This window comes from Petaurus breviceps, unplaced genomic scaffold (assembly GCF_028583685.1).
Source record: "Petaurus breviceps papuanus isolate PSGF00001 unplaced genomic scaffold, PetGlider_PUasm1.0 131, whole genome shotgun sequence".
In the NCBI taxonomy this organism is placed as follows: domain Eukaryota; kingdom Metazoa; phylum Chordata; class Mammalia; order Diprotodontia; family Petauridae; genus Petaurus; species Petaurus breviceps.
In genome coordinates, this window is record NW_027185674.1 from 167,147 (window position 1) to 185,374 (window position 18,228).

Below are 18,228 nucleotides of genomic sequence, written 5' to 3' on the forward strand. Positions count from 1 at the left end.
AAGGGTTATCAAAATTAATGCTGAAGTCCCCTAAAATTATGGCAAAGGATAGGGATGACAATAAAGCTGTTACTTAAGGTAATGATGTAATTAGTATTAAAATATTTTAACATATTGTAGCTATGGACTATTGAACTCAAGACAAATTAGCATTTTTTACCAACTGAGATTTGGTCTTTTAAAATTTTATGTTTTGTATTAACAGCAAAAATCTTGATATTTTATATTAGGATGATGTTGACACAATTATTTAGCAGCAAAAGATATATAGAAAAATAACATGAATTCTTTTATATATGTGGCTTGTACTCAAATGATCTGTATAACAGGTAATTTCTATTTTATTGCATCATGTCCCCCCTTGCCCTGAATAAGCATAACTGTGAATGGAATAAGGTACTTACTACAAACCTAAAACAGATGAAGGGTCAGGAATTTTTACAAGACATGTTTAACGTAGGTAAGAATAGGAGTTAAGAAAGAACAGAAGACATTTTTATGCTGCTTAGCATTTCAAATGTAAGAAAAATTTACCGATGTGACAATAAAAAATTCTATGCAACAGGTAAAAGTAAACTAAGAGGGGCGGCCAGGTGGCTCAGTGAGTAAGAGCACCGGCCCCAGTGTCGGGATGACCTGGGAATCAAATCTGGGCTCAGATACTTAGCACCACACCCAGAAATAACTGGCCGTGTAACCTTGAGCAAGTTACTTAACCCCAATTGCTTTTAAAAATAAATAAATAATAAATAAAATTTTAAAAAAGAAGTAAACTAAGAAAATTCCTTGAGATCTCAGCAAATATCCTACTTTTATCTGGGTGATGACCTCACTTTCCTCATCTGTAAGATGAGAGAGTAGGACTAGATAACCTCTAAGTTGTCTTCTGGGTCTAATTCTATGATCCTATGATGGTTCTGAATTAATAGTTAATGTAGCAAGTTAAACTGACAATTTAATCAATAAACATCAAGTGCTTACTATATATAAGGCACCGTGCAAGTTCATAGGCATACAATTAAAAACAAACAAAGAAAACAGAGCCTGCCCTTAAGGAGCCGCTGTATCCAAGAGATACAACATGTCCACAAACAAGCATAAGGTCATGTGAGGAGGGAGAGAGCGCTAAGAATTCCAGAGAATCGAGGACGGTTTCACCATGGAGGGTGGCACCTGAACTGATCCTTGAAAGAAGATAGTTATTGTATGGAGAAATACATTCCAGGGAAGAGGATAATATGTCAGGACCTAAAAGATAACACAAACTGAAAAGACCTAGGAGGCACAATTATGTAAGTTCACTAAAAGAGAAGTGGAGGTGACTCTGGGGGGAGAACTGGCAGTATGTGAGACAGTAGGACAGAGCTAAAGGAGTCAAGGGTAGAGCAGAGCACACGTCTGAAACAGCAAATTAAAAGGCCAATATGAAGCGAGGAAAGTGAGGTTATGACAGGTGACAGGCTAGATTAGGAAGATGGAAGGACCAGAATCCTTGGGAAAGATGAAGAATAGATAAAGAAGGAATGGGGCAGAGGGAGAGATGGAAAGGCAAGACTATGAAAAGTGAGGAGGATTTAAAAGTATTTAGTCATGGAAGAAAAAACATATGGTATAAGGGTGAGGCCTAAGATACAACTATCCCTGTGGGTGGCTAAGGTAAGGTGAAGATATAAGTCATGGGAAGTGAGCAGGTTAATGAACTAGAAGCCAGAACATTCAAGGGAATATCAATGTGAATGTTTCAGTGCCCAAGTATGAGAGCAAGGAATAAGATGGAGGAAAAATGGCAGGTCAGTGAGTAGACTCTTTGGGAAAGAAGAGAGTACAACCAGAAAGCTAGCAGATGACAGGAAACGGAATCTGGACAGGGTAGACATCTGAGGAAATGTTGCTGAGAGATGGCAGGAGAAGAAAAGTCAGAAGTAGCAGGAATAGATAGACTGATTCTCACAGAATATGAGAGTTTGAAGGGACCTCAGAAGCGATCTAGTCTAACCCATACACAAAAGGAATCCCCACTAGAATATGCCCGGCAGGTGATTAATCTTAAAATCCAAATCTCAAGATTAAGCTCTTTTTGAAGAACTTACTAGGAAGTTTTTCCTGGAATTAAACCTCAATTCTCTGCAATTTTCACTTACTGCTCCTGGTTCTACCACCTGGGATCAAAAACAAAGCTAATGCCTTTTATACATGACAGTCCTTCAAATGAATTCTAGAAGACAGCTGTCATGTTCCAAGTAACTGATGAAGGACTAAGCACGGGTCCGTGGGATATTCCATGAGACATCCTGCCACATTAACACTGATTCACCACTAAAAATCACTATTGGAACCCAGCCATCCAACCAGTTATGTATTGAGCTAGTTGTATGATTGTTTAATGTGTATCTCTCCATTTTTTCCATAAGTATGAGAAGTTTTACTAAGATTTAGGTAAATGCATATAAGCCCTGCATATACCCTCTATTCATTGAATAATCATGTCAAAATAAGGAAATGAAATTAGACTAGCATGTCCTCTTCTTGATGAAGTCAGGCTACTTTGTGTAATCATGGCTTCTCTAGTGAGATGTTCCCCAAGTATCTCTAATGATCTATCTTTCTTTCTTTTTCTTTCTTCCTTCTTTCTCTCTCCTTTCTCTCTTTCTCTTTCCTTCCTTCCTTCCTTTCTTTCTTTCTGAGGGCAATTGGGGTTAAGTGACTTGCCCAAAATCACATGGCTAGTAAGTGTGTCAGGTGTCTGAGGCTAGATTTGAACTCAGGTCCTCCTGACTCCAGGGCCAGCACTCTCTAATGATTTTTCTCGACTAGTGTGTTGGTGGAAGGAGCAAATCAACATCAAGAAGAGTGGTACAAAATGAAGAACTACCTGGAAAAAGTCAGGTTTAAGCCTAACTTTAAAAAACACTTTAAAAAGGATAGAGTGTGAGAAGATGAGATACAGAATAAAGGGAAGTGTGTTAAAAAGAGAGCTAAAATTTTAAGGGAGGTGGGGAGTTAGGAGTGATGGGGCTAAGGACTGAGATAAGAGATAAAGTAAAAGGGACTTATTCTTTTGGCAGATATCTATGTTGAGTTATAGCAATCAGGGCAGCAAGAGATAAGAATGTGTTAGATGCAGAAGTGCTAATTGACTGAAGTTTATTATAACAGGAGTTCTAGAGTTGGACAGTAATGGAGTTGGGAAAGATGGTGAGGAGAAAGTAGCCACTTAATACCAGGCAATACCCAGATGAGGCTGCCACTTTATTCTTCCACACTTTCCTTGTCATAAGCCCTAAGACAGGCTGGTTTTGGGGCCAGGAGGGTCATGTGTTGAAGAAGGCTTTAGTCCTAGGCATCTCATAGTTATTTCATTCTATTCACATCTCTCTCCACCACAATTCCAGTAAAAAGTTGGGGCTGTGGCAGAGATTGGACATCCATGTTGTATATGGTAGTACCGTGTTTCCCCGATAATAAGACACTGTCTTATTAATTTTTTGGACAGAAAAACACCAGAGGGCTTATTTTCAGGGGAGGGCTTATTTTAATGAACATTGACAGCAACTTTAATAAACAGGTAAATGTGAACAAAAAAATGTACCTTTATTCAATAAGCAAATCACTGGGGAAGAACAGGATGACGCGCTCACTGCTGCAGCTCTTATTGGATGCAGCTCGGAGCGCGGTGTGCGTTTCAGGATCACCTTCACTACAGTAGCATCCTCAATAGGGCTTATTTTCGGGGGAGGGCTTATTTTAGAGGAATCTTACACAGTAAGGGGAGGGCTTATTTTCGGGATAGGTCTTATTATCGGGGAAACACGGTAGTTATTACCCTCATCCACCTCTGCTTTTGGTGGTGATAGAGAACTGAGGTGACAGCCCTTGAAATCTTCCTCCCTCTCTTTAATATTCAATTTCTCCCTATCCCTGACCAATTCCTTGGTCAACCAAACTGCTAGAAAATGTCATTTACCCACACTGCCTCCACTTTCTTCACTCACTTCTCAATCTTTCATCACTTGCCTGAAACTCACCTCTCCAAAGTTACCAGTTTGGAATTACCAGATCCAATCACTTTCTCTCAATCCTTTTCTTCTCTGACCTCTCTGCATTTCACTGCCCTCTTTCCCTTTTGAATGCTCTCTCCTGTAGCCACTTCTGGACTCTCCCTTTATCACTATCACTTAGCAACCTCTCCTCCTCTGCAATTCAAACTATTCAAATTTATCACCTACTTCAGATGCTGATCCTGTTATCTACTGACCTCCTGGACATTCTCCTGCCTTTCTCAATTAGTTTAATGCCTGGCTCAGTCTTTCCTCCCCAACTCCTCCCCTCATATTAGGTGACTTCAAAATGCGTATTGATAGTCCCTCATATACCCTAACTCCCCAATTCCTTAAACTACTCACTTCCCATGACCTACTCCTCTATTCCACCTCAATTATATCCTGAAATGGTCATGATTTTGTCATTACCCCCCCACCCCAAAATGCAGTTCCACATTCACAATTCTGAATTTTCTTTATCTGATCATAACCTCCTATCATTCCATCTTTCCTGTGCCTTATGGCCATTAACTTTGTTCTTTCATCCTGTTACCTCCAATCCTTCTGCCTCTGAGTTCTTTCCCAGGATATGTAACTCAGGCAACAGCTACCTTTTCTTACCTTCCCTCTTGATATCTTAGTGAATTGGCTCAACTCTACACTAACCTCAATGTCTAGATCCTTTGCTCTCCTTCTTTAATTGCTGATCATGATTTAACAAATGCCAACCTTGGATTTCACCCTGTACCTCAAGATCCACATTTTCCTGACGTTGAAAGGAGGTGGAAAAAGTCACAAAATCATGCCAAAGATCTTGCCTCATATTCCACTGACAGAGCTGAGACTGTCCCTCTTCCCTCCTCATCTCACATCACCAGAACAAACCTATCATCTTCCTGCCTCTGCTGATTCAGTGAACACTCTCCAGGCATGCCTGAACTCATCCCTTCTTGTCATCATCTCCATTCTCTCTCTCTCTCTCTCTCAGCTCCAGTCTCTTCTTCACTCCTTCTCTGACGACTAAAACGCATACTCATTACCAATTCTACCCTTGAAAAATCTTCTCTCACTTTCACTCCACATCTTTTCACCTGCGCTCTCATACCACTGCCACAGTGCACACTCTGGTAACCTCCTTGCTGGTCGATGGCTCCCTGCCTGAAGTCTCTACCCATTCTAGCTCAGCCTCCTCTTAGTGCCAATGTCATATTCCTAAAGGGCAGACCCAATAATTTCTCATTCCTCATCAAAAAACCCCAGAGGTTTGCTGTTACTTCTAGGATGAAGTAGAAAATTCTCTCTTTGACTTTTAAAGCCCTTCTACCAGTCCCTTCCTATTTTTCCTTTCTTCTCACATTTTATTCCCCCTTCTGCATACTCCATGATCCAGCAAAAAGGGGTCTTCTTTCTGTTCCTTAACCAGGGAGCGCCATCTCTCACCTGTGCCTTCTGACTGGCTACTTCCCATGCCTGGAATGCTCTCCATTCTGGCTTCCTTCAAGGCTCAGCTCAAATCTTTTCTCCTATAAGAGGTTATACCTCCTCCTGTTAAAGACCTCCTTCTGGCCTCACCCCTGTTCACGCTGTGTCTGTCTCATCTGTACACACTGATTCTTGTGAGAACGCAGAGGTAAGGGCCATGGGTTTCTTTATATCCCTGGATACAAAATAAGCGCTAAACAAATGCTTGTTGATTCACTGACTGAACAGGAATCCATTCCCCAGGAAATACAGAAAAACAAAAGGAGTATTGGGAAAGAGGAAAGTAGCATCCTCCTCCTCACCTATCTCAGCAAACAAACAGCAATGTCTCTTGTCCTAGTCCTGGGAGCTGTCTCCAGGACTGTGGGCGGACATTGCTCTCTTTTCACCAAATCAAAAGCCAATCTCCCAGACTCAAATCCTACCCAATCTGAAATCCTTGAGTGGCTACTCCCTGCTTTGCTCAGATTCCTGACTAAATTTCTCAGGGTCTTAGTTCAAACACCCAGCTCAGAAACCTATTCAGAGATGGGTTTGGAACCTATTAGGGTCTCAGCCTCACTGGCTCACAGGTGAGACCCTTGAGAGCCTTCTCAGCCTCATTCAGAACTGTGTTCCCAGGTCATCTGCCTCTTCAGTGACAGCAAACTCAAGAGGTTCCATTTTGACCCAGGGATCTTTCTCATGCCATTTCTTTGTGTTAGAGAGATGCCACTGGTTAAAAAACAGTTCTTTTCTTTCCCTCCTTTTCCACACTTCAATTTATTTTAGTTTTCAACATTGAATTCTACAAGATTTTGAGTTCCAAAATTTCTCCTAATTCTCCTCTCCCCCCCCATGACAGCATGCGTTCTGATTACCCCTTCCGCCAAACTGCCCTCCCTTCTATCACCCCCCCTTCCCATCTCTTATCATCTAGATCTCCATACCCCATTGCCCATGTATCTTATTTCCCAGTTGCATGTAAAAATAATTCCCAAAATTTGTTTTCTAAAACTTTAAGTTTCAAATTCTCTTCCTTCCTCACTCGCCACCCACCCTCATTGAGAGGGCAAGTGATTCAATATAGGATGTACATGTGTAGTCATGCAAAACACTTCCATAATAGTCATGTTGTGAAAGACTAACATATTTCCCTCCACCCTATCCCACTGCCCATTTGTTCTATTCTCTCCTTTGACCCTGTCCCTCCTCATAAGTGTTTTGTTTCCGAGTGCCCCTCCCCCAATCTGCCCTCCCTTTTATCACCATCCCCCCTCTTATCCCCTTCCCTCCTACTTTCCTGTAGGGTAAGAAATATTTCCATACCCAATTGTATATTATTTCCTCCTTAAGCCAAATCCAATAGGAATAAGGTTCACTCATTCCCTCTCACCTCCCTCCTATTCCCCTCCACTGCAAAAGCTTTTTTCTTGCCTCTTTTATGGGAGATAATTTATCCCATTCTACCCTTCCCTTTCCTCTTCTCCCAGTACATTACTCTCTCACCCTTAATTTTATTTTTTAGATATTGTCCCTTTATAGTCAACTCACCCTGGGTCCTCTTATCTATATACATTCCCTCCAACTACCCAAGTAATGAGAAAGGTCTCATGAGTTACAAATATCATTTTTCCATGTAGGAATACAAGTTATGCGCTATCTGTAAATCAGATGAAAACAAAACAATCTTTTTCCTCTAACAGTAAGCTTCCAGAAGCACTTGATAACAGGAGTGAGACAATGAATGCATGACAGCTGCATCGCACTCAAGGGTCTGGAGCCAAAGAACAGATTCATATTTTATATTCCCATGCCTACTCTATTCACTGGAGTAGAACAGTTCTAACCAAAACTACATTAATTTTAAATAATAAGATGGTTTTGTGATATTATAAAATATATAGATAAAATAATCCATAAAATTAGATTTTTATCTTTAAAAAATTCAATCTTAAAATACTACTAAAAAAAAGTATTTAGCTGCCCAAATTTCAAATGGAATCTTACCTTAACTAATAAGCCAAACTTGTCAAACATCCAGATTTTTTTTCGTGCTATGTCTTCTGAAATACCATTTTCCACCATGGCCAAAACAATGAGATTTGCAATTCCAAGAGCAGCCTGATTAACAAAATTTGAACTTCAAAAATCAATGGAGTATATCCCTTAATTTTATTAATTTGCATAAAGAACTATTTTATTTTTAAAAATCAAGACCAAATATTTATTACCAATTATTGCTTTCAGGAATGATATAGGTTTCTACTTCATAAATCTTCCCCTTTATAAATCTTACAAAAGTCAGTCTTCTATGAGATTCTATACATACATTCATGCATTATATGTATGGATGCCAAGAGGTATGTAGCTATCTATGCAGACATAAATATAAATGTGTGTACACACACATACATATACATACACACACATATATATTTTCCTATTCTGATACCTCACAGTGACATATATGTAACTTTGAAGTAATAAAGAGTATGGCAAAAGAATAGAAGATCTGTTGTTGTCTTGCTGGAAAGGCTTTGAGTATGGGTTCAAGTGATAAACTATTTTTCTTGTCTGATTATCAGTCTAGCTAAGTTCAGAGAGGCTCACCATCAGTTTTGATCAGAGGAGGATGAGCTTTCCAGTCATAGCCAACTCTCAAAGACTATCAACAAAACCATCTTCTTTTCTTTATCTTCTATCCACATTAAGCAATCATGATATACAGTCCTACACAAATTTAATATCCTGTCTTTCTTTTCATATCTAAAAAGTTATTAAAAGAACTCACCTCTCCTGCACCAAGGAACAAAATAGTATGCTCTGAGACTGGTTTACCAAGAACTTTCTGTACAGAAAGAAGACCTGATAGTGCTACAGAGGCTGTCCCTACAAGAAACAAAAAATGATTTAACACGGAAGAGCACATTTTAAGGGGTTGGGTGGTTGTTGTTTTTTTTTTTAAGCAGGAATCAAACCTGAAATGATTTCTACCTTGAATATCATCATTGAAGGTGCAATATTTTTCTCGGTATTTTCTCAGGAATCTGAAAGCATTATGATTTCCAAAATCTTCAAACTGAATAAGTGTGTTCTGGCCATATCTAAAATCAGAACAAAACCCATAGAGTTGAATCGGTCATCTTTAAACAGCTTATATCCCTAGATTTTACATTATATCCCTCACAACAATCATTTTTGTTGTTGTTCAGTTGTTTCCAGTTGTGTTTGACTCTTTGTGACTCCATTTGGGTTTTTTTTGGCAAAGGCACTAGAGTGATTTGCCATTTCCTTCTCTATCACAATTCTTTACTAGGCACTTTTGTACCCACAATATTGTTCAAAAAAACAAAAAACTAGGCATGATAATGGTCAAGAATGTTACTAATTCAACAAAGATCTACTAAAATACTGTATTTTGAAAGAACTTAGAGATAAACTGAAGACACTGTCCCCAAAAGTCCTTCCTTTTTGAAGGACTTACATCCTAATGCCGTACATTATAGGTAAATATGAAAAATAACAGAATACAGAACAATGTGAAATGTATTGTATTAAGTATTACAGGAGTTCAAAGGAAGGAGAGATCAATGTGAGTTGGAGTATTTAGCAAAGGTTTCAAGTAGATCATGTGACTATAACTTGAAGAATGGGTAGAATTTAGATAAAGGAGAAGCGAGAACATTTTAAGACAGTATAACATATGGAGCTGAACAAAGGATAACAAGGAAGGTATACTCTGCTGAAGTTAACTAAAGTCAAAGAATGTTAAGGTAGAGAGCAGTTTAGATATCATTTAGGTTTAGTGGGGCAGTTAGGTGGCGCAGTGAGTAAAGCGTTGGCTCGGAGTCGAGGGCCTAAGTTCAGTTCTGGCCTCAAACACTTAACACAATTGCCCACCAAAAGGCAAAAAGAAAAAAATTAGCGTACCACTCTCTATGTTCAATGTAGGGGGCACGAGGAAGTATAGAAATCAGTCCCAGCCTTCCAACATGGTTTTGTTACTTTAATTCAAATTTCATATACTTTTAAAGACAGGTTTCGTATCACTCTTCAAGGTATCTATTTTTAAATAAGGGCATCCAAATCTTTCAAGAAAATATGATTTAAAATTTTTAAACTATTTTCATTGCTTTCACCTAAATTAGTCACACATTTTCTATAATGAAGTTACAGAATCAGCAAGTTGTAGTAGACAGAGGGCCCTGGAATCAGGAAGACCTGGTGCTACTTTAAGTCCTGTTTCTGAAACCTTTCACTACTCCCCACATTATTTTAATACTATGTGTTGAAAATGAGTTGCCAATATTTATCAATTCAGATTTCTAACCTGGGAGTTAGCCAATCTATACCAACAAAACCACAGATGAGACCAATATAAACAGTATAGAAATAAAAATATATCAGTAGATATAGTAATTGCTTAAAGGTCTGAGTAATAAAGAGTATAATAGGAAGTTCAAACTAAAAATGCAAGATAGGAATATCTTGAGATCAAAATTTCAAAACACAAGCATGAGGTAAGAGTTTAGCTTGAGATAAGTACAAAAGAAAATGATCTAGGGATTACAGATGTACACAAGCTAAATAACAAAATTTAGTACTAGAATTATGTTAATAAAATAAATAATGAATCAAAAGTCAATAAAATAATCATTTAATTCCCTATTGGGAATAGATCTACAGAGGATAAAAAAATTAAAGGAATGGAATTTAGTTCCTATGACAAAAGGAACTGAGGTTGGGAGCCAAGATGGCAGAGTGAAAACAGGGACTTGCCAGAGCTCTCCCTAAACCTTTCCAAATACTTGTAAAAAATAACTCTAAACAAATTTTAGAGCATTAGAACCCACAAAAAGACAAGAGTGAAACAAATCTCCAGTTGAAGACAACCTGGAAGGTTGACAGGAAAGGTCTATTGCACCAGGCTAAGAGAGAAGCACAGTCCAGCACATGCTATACCAGCAAACCCAGAGCAGGCCTCAGGGCACTGAATCCCTGGCAACTATGGCAATTTCCAGACTTCTCAACCCACAAACACCAAAGACAACTTAGAAAGTCAGTAGGAAAGGTGTGTTGGACCTGGGTGAGAGAGGAATAGCCATCCAGTTCCGGCCTCAGGATAGCCCCGAGGCAGTGGGAATAACAGTGGCTACTTCTGGAGCACTCAGCCCAGAGACAGTAAGGGTATCGAACAACTGATCAGAAGGAGATTACAGGGGTCTCTTTGCTGGCACTGAGGCAGGATTCTGTTGTTTTGCCCATAACTGGATCTGGGTCGCAGTCCTGGGGCTGAGGGGGAGCTCTGGCATGGCAGAGCTTGGAGCAGTGGTAGAACAGTTCCAGGGCAAGCTTCTCTGATAAAGGCCTCATTTCTCTAATATACAGAGAATTGTGCCAAATTTATAAAAATAAGAGCCATTCCCCAATTGATAAATGATCAAAGGATGCAACTGGTTTTCAGATCAGGTAATTAAATCTGTCTACAGCCATGTGAAAAGGTATTCAAACTCACTATTGATTAGAGAAATACAAGTTGGGACAGTTCTGAGATACTATGAGGTACTTCATACCTATTAGATTGGATAATGGGACAGAGGAGGTGAGAGACAAATGTTGGAGGGGATATGGGAAAAATGACACATTAATGTACTGCTGTCAGAGTTGTGAAATGATTAAGCCATTTGTGATAGTAATGGCAATTAAAGATTCCCCTGTATTGGCTTGGTTTTCAAATTGATTGTGTTAAAGCCCAGAGTTTGTTAATCCCACCTGTGGGATGGGCTTGTTGATGTGAAAAGAAAGTCCTGAACTGGGAGGAGCTGGTGACATAGATTTGGAGAGATAAGAGAGAGGCGGAAGATCTTTTTGGAAGCAGCACCTCGTGGAGAGAGAGAGAGAGACTGAGACTAAGAGAATTGCTGGTGTCCGCTTTGAATTGCCCTGGACTTTTGAGACCTGCCCCCTGAGCTGCCAAGGACTGAGGAGACATGGCTGTTTTGCTGGTACTTTGTCTGTCTGTTTTGATGTTGTTTTGCCAGATTTGTCCACTGGTGAAAGACAGTCCTTTTGTTGAAGAAGTCCTGGAACCTGGCTGTTCGCTAAGAAGCCCTGAGACTGTCCTGCAGACAGAGAGTGAATACTGTCCACTGGTGAGGGACAGTGCTGTTGTTGCAGGGGTCTGGAGACTGTCCTGCAGACAGAATGAATACTGTCCACTGGTGAAGGACAGTGCTGTTGTTGCAGGGGTCTGGGAGCCTTTCTGTTGGTTCAGAAGCCCTGAAGAAGGATTTTCTTGTTGTATGTTTACAGAAATCCTGGGAGAGGGCTTTGCTAATGTGTTCAGGGGTTCTAGGACTGTTCTACAGACAGAGGATAAATTCATGAAGGGACTGGCAATGTATCTTGTGGCTTTGCTAAGCCTTGTCTCCCCAGGAACTAAGATTGCTGAGAACTTGCCTCGTGTCAAGATGAAGAAAAGACCTCCATTTGGGTATTAAGTGCTGTGTTTAAACTTGATGTAACTCTGGGGTAGATTCAATTGTGATCCAGGGGTGGGGAACTTTTGACCTTATGTTTGGAAACTAATCTCCATTTGAGAAGAGGGGCTTTGTGGTGGACTAAATGAAGGTATAGCCTAGGGGTGGAGAAGTATTTAGAACAGGGACTTTGTAATTGATTGAATGATTGGAAGGTCCTGGGGTGGGGTAGTGCTTGGAGATTATTTAATCACACTTAGTAAATGCTGTATTTGGAATGATGTCATGTTTTGATCTTCTCTGTTCTGGGTTTGTTACTGAATAAAATGGAGAGCACCTATGCTGGTATTTTGAACCTGGGAAGTTGCCTTGCTTGGTATTATATTACACCATTCTGTAGAGCACTATTTGGAACTATGCCCAAAGGGCTATAAAAACATGCATTCCCTTTGACATAGCAATGCCACTACTAGGTCTGTATCCCAAAAGAGATAAAAAACAAAAGGGAAAAGGACCTATATATACAGAAAATGTTTGTGGTAGCTCTTTTTTTGGGGTATAGACCTGGAAATTGAGGGGATGTGCATCAATTGGGGAATGGCTGAATAATTGTGGTGTGTAATTGTAATGGAATACTATTGTGCTATGGGAAATGATGAGCAGGATGGTCTCGGAGCAACCTAGAAACTTACATGGGTTGTTGCAAAGTAAAATGTAATGGGTATAAAGTAATAGCAATATTGTAGGATGATCAGCTGGGAATGACTTGGTTATTCTCGGCAAAACAATAATCCATGACAACTCTGAAGGACTTAGGATGAAAAATGTTATCCATCCCCAGAGAAAGAACTGACGTTATCTGAATACAGACTGAAGTAACTTTTATGTTTTTCACTTTCTTTATTTTCCTTCAGTTTTTTAAATCTATGTTTTTTTTTTCACAACATGACTATTATGGATATGTTTTGCATGACCATACATATATAACCTATATGGAACTGCTTGCCTTTCTAATGGGAGAGTGGTGAGGAGAGAGGAAGGGAGAGAATTTGGAACTCAAAGTTTTAAGAACAAATATTAAAAACTGTTGTTTACATATAATTGGGGAAAAATTAATTCTAAATAAATAACAAAAATAAAAAAAAGACATTGAGATTGTTTGGCCTCAAGAACAAGAGTTACTTGATAAACTGTATTCAAGTATAAGAAGAATATCTCAGATTGTTGTGTGGCTGTTCCCCAAATTGCTGGAGGACAATCAGACATGGGACTTAACAGAAATTCCAGTTAGAATTTTATTAGCTCTTAGGTTGCTAAAAAACTGGAATGAGGAGCCAAAGGTAATGAGAGCATTTCATGTTCATTATTTAAGAAGAAAACAAACAAATATTTACTAGCTCCTAATATTGAGAATTGGTAAACTGTCAATTTGTTCCAATATTTTTTCCAGTTAGGAAGGTTTCTAATTTTTAGGGAAGAATCAGCATTTGCAAACTGAAGCTACAAACAGAAAAATTCAACTGGCAAGGGTTAAGCCCAGTATTGCAATTGCACATCCCTCAATTATTAGTAGATCTAATCAAGAAACAAAAAGAACTGAAATGTCCTTTTAAATGTAATCTCTGTCTATCTTTCTGGATCAGAAACTGAGAATTTTTCTTTAAAAATAAACATCTATATCCAGATTTCTTTAGTTTGTTAATGGAAAGAATCCTGGACTTGGAACCTAAGAGATCTGTGTTCAAATTTGGGTTCCCATGTTGTACTGTGTGACAGTGGGCAAGTCACTTAACAGCTCTGAGCTTCCATTTTATCTCTGAAAAAATGGACAATACTTTCACTATTTATCTCATAAGGTTCTTGTGAGCAAAGTGTTTTGTAAACTTTAAAGTGTAATACAAATGAGGGATGATTTCATAATGAAGAAGCTAGTGGATACAATGCATTGAGCTCTGGACTTGGGGAGTCAGGAAGACTTGAGTTTAAATCTCACCTCAGACACTTCCTAGCTGTGTTAATACTGGGCAAGTCACTTAACCTCTCTCAACCTCGGTTTCCTATATGTAAAACAACGGTAACACGAGCACCTACTTTACAGGTCTGTTGTGAGGATCAAATGAGTTAACATGCAATCCTTACAAACCACTCTGCAAACCTTAAAGTGTTACATACATGTTATTATCTTACAAAGTTCTCTTGCTATTTTTAACACAGAAATTTAAATTTAACTTGTAACTGGAACCCCCCTCATACAAACCAGTAATTTTCTTTAATACTTTGATATATCTGTAATTTCATTAAATACCTGTCAGTAATGGCTTCCATAAATTCATCAATCAGGTCATCATAACGCTGGGAGCGATCTCTTTTCTGATATAAACCCATATAAAATGGATCTTTTAAGAGTGACTATAAAAGAAAACAAACAGTATAAAAATAAATAATCTTATTTACATAATTTCTATGTAAAAATGTAGCATGAAATGAATTAACAAAAAACTAAGATTCTTGTTATTTTTCCTAAAACCCCTTTAGTAGCTTGAGACTTCAGTTTATCACACCAGATATAATATGTTTACTTCTGGCCACAAAACCTGTAGCTAAGCCAAATTCAATCAATAATTCAGAGCCCCCCCAAATATAACTCCTAGAAAATTTCTGCCTTTCTTATTCACCAATCAGGAAAAAATACAGGAGAAATTATTTTTATAACAAAGAAGTGGAAGACAAATCAGAGGGTGGAAAATGTTAAACTCACTGGATTGTCAGTTCCCACGTCAATACACACAGGGAGGCACTTATCTGGTCGTATTCCAGCACAAGCTGTATATAAACAAAGCTTTCCTACTGGAATTCCCATTCCATAGACACCCAGATCTCCAAGACCCAATATTCTCTCTCCGTCAGTTACCACAACAGCCTTAATTACAAAAAGATACACATTAAAAGTTAAATCAAAATATTAGAGGTTAAAATGGTATTTTTACAGGATTTACTTTTTATTGTACTTGCAACTATAACTTCGTAATTCAAATTATTTACCTTAAAAGCTTTAAAAGAAAAGAATCTAAAAAGCACACCTGACATTGTAGAACTACTTCTTAAGGGTAAAAGCATGTTAAAAAGGTAATGAATTAATTAAAGTAATTTCTCTCTGCTTAAAATTCTGGCTTAAGTACAAAAGTCTTCTCCCTGGTAAGCCTTTAATTTAAACATAAAGGCAAAAGAATGTGATTAAGGAACAAAAGCCTTACATGTGTCAATTCACTATACTTACGGAAGGAAAACAAAAGAAGCTGTCACAATCAATACATGCATGAGGTGGATTCCTAAAATATTATAATAGATAAAGACAGCTCTTTAGCTAAGGATAAAGCTAAAAGGCTTAGATAGCGCTGCGAATTTCATTCTCTAAGTATTTATCCCCTCAATTAGATCGAATAAAGTTCTTTCTAAAATAGATTTTTTAGTGAGGTATTCGAGCATGAAAATGTATAAACAAAAGCACCTACAGGTAAAGGTGCTAAAATTGTATTTGATGAAAGAAAAAAGGAGAGGCAACTTATGGAAATAGTAATGGATTTGGAATCCAAAGATTTGAGTTTAGAATTCTAGTTCTACCTCTATAAGCTGTTTCTTCATATTTTAAAATGGGTATATTACTATTATGTACTTCATACTGTTGTTGTAAAACATGGAGGAAAATATGTGAAATGCTTTTGTTAAAACAGGAAATGGATCTAACCTAGAGCTTTTAAAGAATAAGAAAATCTAGCAATTAGTCTTACACACAGAATAAATTCATGAACCCCCAAAATAAAGCTTCTTGGTATTTTAAATATGAAGAGACCAATGTCTAAAAGAAGCAGGGGGCAGGCAGAGCTCAGCACTGTAGCCCTCTTCTCTTTCTCTGAGTCAGCTGATCTTTTCATCAGTGATTCCTAAAGTGAAAGGCTACCCCTTACATTTGTACAATACCATGATATCCTCATTAAAAAAGCACTCTGACATAGAACTACGGTAACAATGAAAAATGTTGGTGTGTATGTACATAGGTAACTAAAAGGGAAAGACAACATTGTGAAAGGGAGAGTTGTGCTATTAGTACCTTAACATCATTTTCTGGCCAGTTATCCACAATTGATCTAATATGGCCTCTGTCTGAGATTGAAATAAATAATCCCCTGCAACAGAACAAAAACACTTTTGCACTTTACAATAGTTTGCTTTCTTGTGGGTTATGAAGTCCCTCCCTCCCAACTATTAGTAAATTAGACTACTTTATGTAGTTTGTTGAGAAAAGTCAAGCCACTGTATATTTCCAAATTGATCTAATTATGTCACACTGATAAAACTGCTCACTGCACAGCTGTCAGGGGACATTATTACATTTAAACGCTGCCATTATTTTATGTAGGATCAGGCTACCATACTCAAATAAGCTAAAAACTATCAAAATGATATAAAAGTCAATCATGAATATGAGAAAGTATGAAACTATAGTAACTATCAATCAATATAAAAACTTCAGTAAAGTTTGAAAGAGAAGCAAAGAGAGAAGAAAATATATTAAAAGCCTTTAAGGGAGATCACAATTTAAAGTACAAAGTCATATAAAATAAAATATTCTTATCCAGAGTAAAGGAAGTTTAATCATTTGGAAAAAAATTCCTCCTTCCCCTACCAAAATGAATTTTAGAAGATAAAGCCAAACGGAAATTAAAGAAGTGGAATCCACTTTTGCTATGATTTCCAATCTTGTGCCAACTCATCCTGACACTTAATCTCTATGTTGCTGTTCCAAGTCTGAATCTAACCTGGACCAAATAATCATTTGCCAACCAAAAAATATCTATCAAACATCTAATATGGCAAAAAGTGCTGTGCTGGGGGCGGCCAGGTAGCACAGCGAGTAAGAGCATCGGCTCCAGTGTTGGGATGACCTGGAGATCGAATCCCGGGCTCAGACACTTAGCACCCACCCAGAAACACCTGGCCGTGTAACCTTGAGCAAGTTACTTAACCCCAATTGCTTAGGGGCGGCCAGGTGGCTCAGCGAGTAAGAGCACCGGCTCCAGTGTCAGGATGACCTGGATCAAATCCGGGCTCAGATACTCAGCACCACACCCAGAAATAACTGGCCGTGTAACCTTGAGCAAGTTACTTAACCCCGATTGCTTTTTAAAAAAAAAGCGCTGTGCTGGGTACAGCAGAGGATAAAAATATGTAAGTCATGGTACTACTGACAAAGCTTAAAATAACCAAAGAAATAAGAAATGACAAGGTAATGAATATGAAGTGTGAGTGGCATAGACAAAAAGTATCACAGTATCTTGGCGTTAGAAGGGATTTTAAAGGTCATCTAGTCCAACTCAAATCTGACTGGGAAAATTCTCTTGAGGTAACCCATTTCCCTACTGGGTAGCTATAGTTGTTGGGAAGTTTTCTTTCTTTTTTTTTTTTTGCGAGGGCAATTGGGGTTAAGTGACTTGCCCAAGGTCACACGGCTAGTTTTTGTGTTACGTTTGAGGCTGCATTTGAACTCAAGTCCTCCTGACTCCAGGGCCAGTGCTCTATTTGCTGTGCCACCTAGCTGCCTCCAAAAGTTTTCTTTAACTCTCTCTCTTTGCCAGTTGCTACCTCCTCATCTAGATATACCATTTCCTAGGTTCTTTCTCCAGATCTCATGATTCCTCCCTTTTACCTGCTTTCCTCTTTCCCTTCTATATCCCTGGACCAGGTTGAGATTGGGAATAGGTTGCTCTCTTCCTTTCTGTATAATTTAATGAAAAATTTGGCTTTCTGGTTTGTATGGTTTTGCTTGGTAAATAGGGCTGTTATAAGAGACACAATATGGCTGCTCAGATATTTTAAAACTATTATGGAAAAGGTTCATCTCTCTTAATAAGGCATGACCCTTGAGCCAACAAAAAGAAATGTCCTGGAGCAGGCTCAAATTCAGTCATCTCTACATATACAGGACTCTATATCCACATAGATAAATATACATAAGCATGGTCTAGGTCCTTAATGTAGATGAAGAATCAGAAGGCAGGTAAACCTTGGGTTACTCCTTTCAGGGTAGGTGTAGGCACAGAGGAGTCACTGGTGTCTAGATCATTTCTCCTCCCAATCACTCCCTTTTTTTTTCCTTCTAGGATCAGAATCCCAGACTTCCCCCTCAGCAGAAGGGAAGCTGAATGTCCTCCCCTCAGACTCACTTTCATGCACCAAAGAAACTCCTT

At 38.5% G+C, this 18,228-nt stretch overlaps 1 protein-coding gene across 2 annotated transcripts in view; it reads right to left on the reverse strand.

The window, feature by feature from the left end:
- ME2 (malic enzyme 2) overlaps positions 1-18,228 on the reverse strand; it is an 89,420-nt gene that overhangs the window by 36,468 nt on the left and 34,724 nt on the right. For both annotated transcript variants that reach the window (XM_069104136.1, XM_069104128.1), the window contains exons 5-10: positions 16,092-16,167; positions 14,742-14,903; positions 14,289-14,392; positions 8,499-8,608; positions 8,296-8,393; positions 7,512-7,625 (exon numbers count right to left, since the gene is read on the reverse strand). In XM_069104136.1, coding sequence (XP_068960237.1) covers positions 7,512-7,625; positions 8,296-8,393; positions 8,499-8,608; positions 14,289-14,392; positions 14,742-14,903; positions 16,092-16,167 — 664 coding nt within the window. The remainder of the gene's footprint in view (positions 1-7,511; positions 7,626-8,295; positions 8,394-8,498; positions 8,609-14,288; positions 14,393-14,741; positions 14,904-16,091; positions 16,168-18,228) is intronic.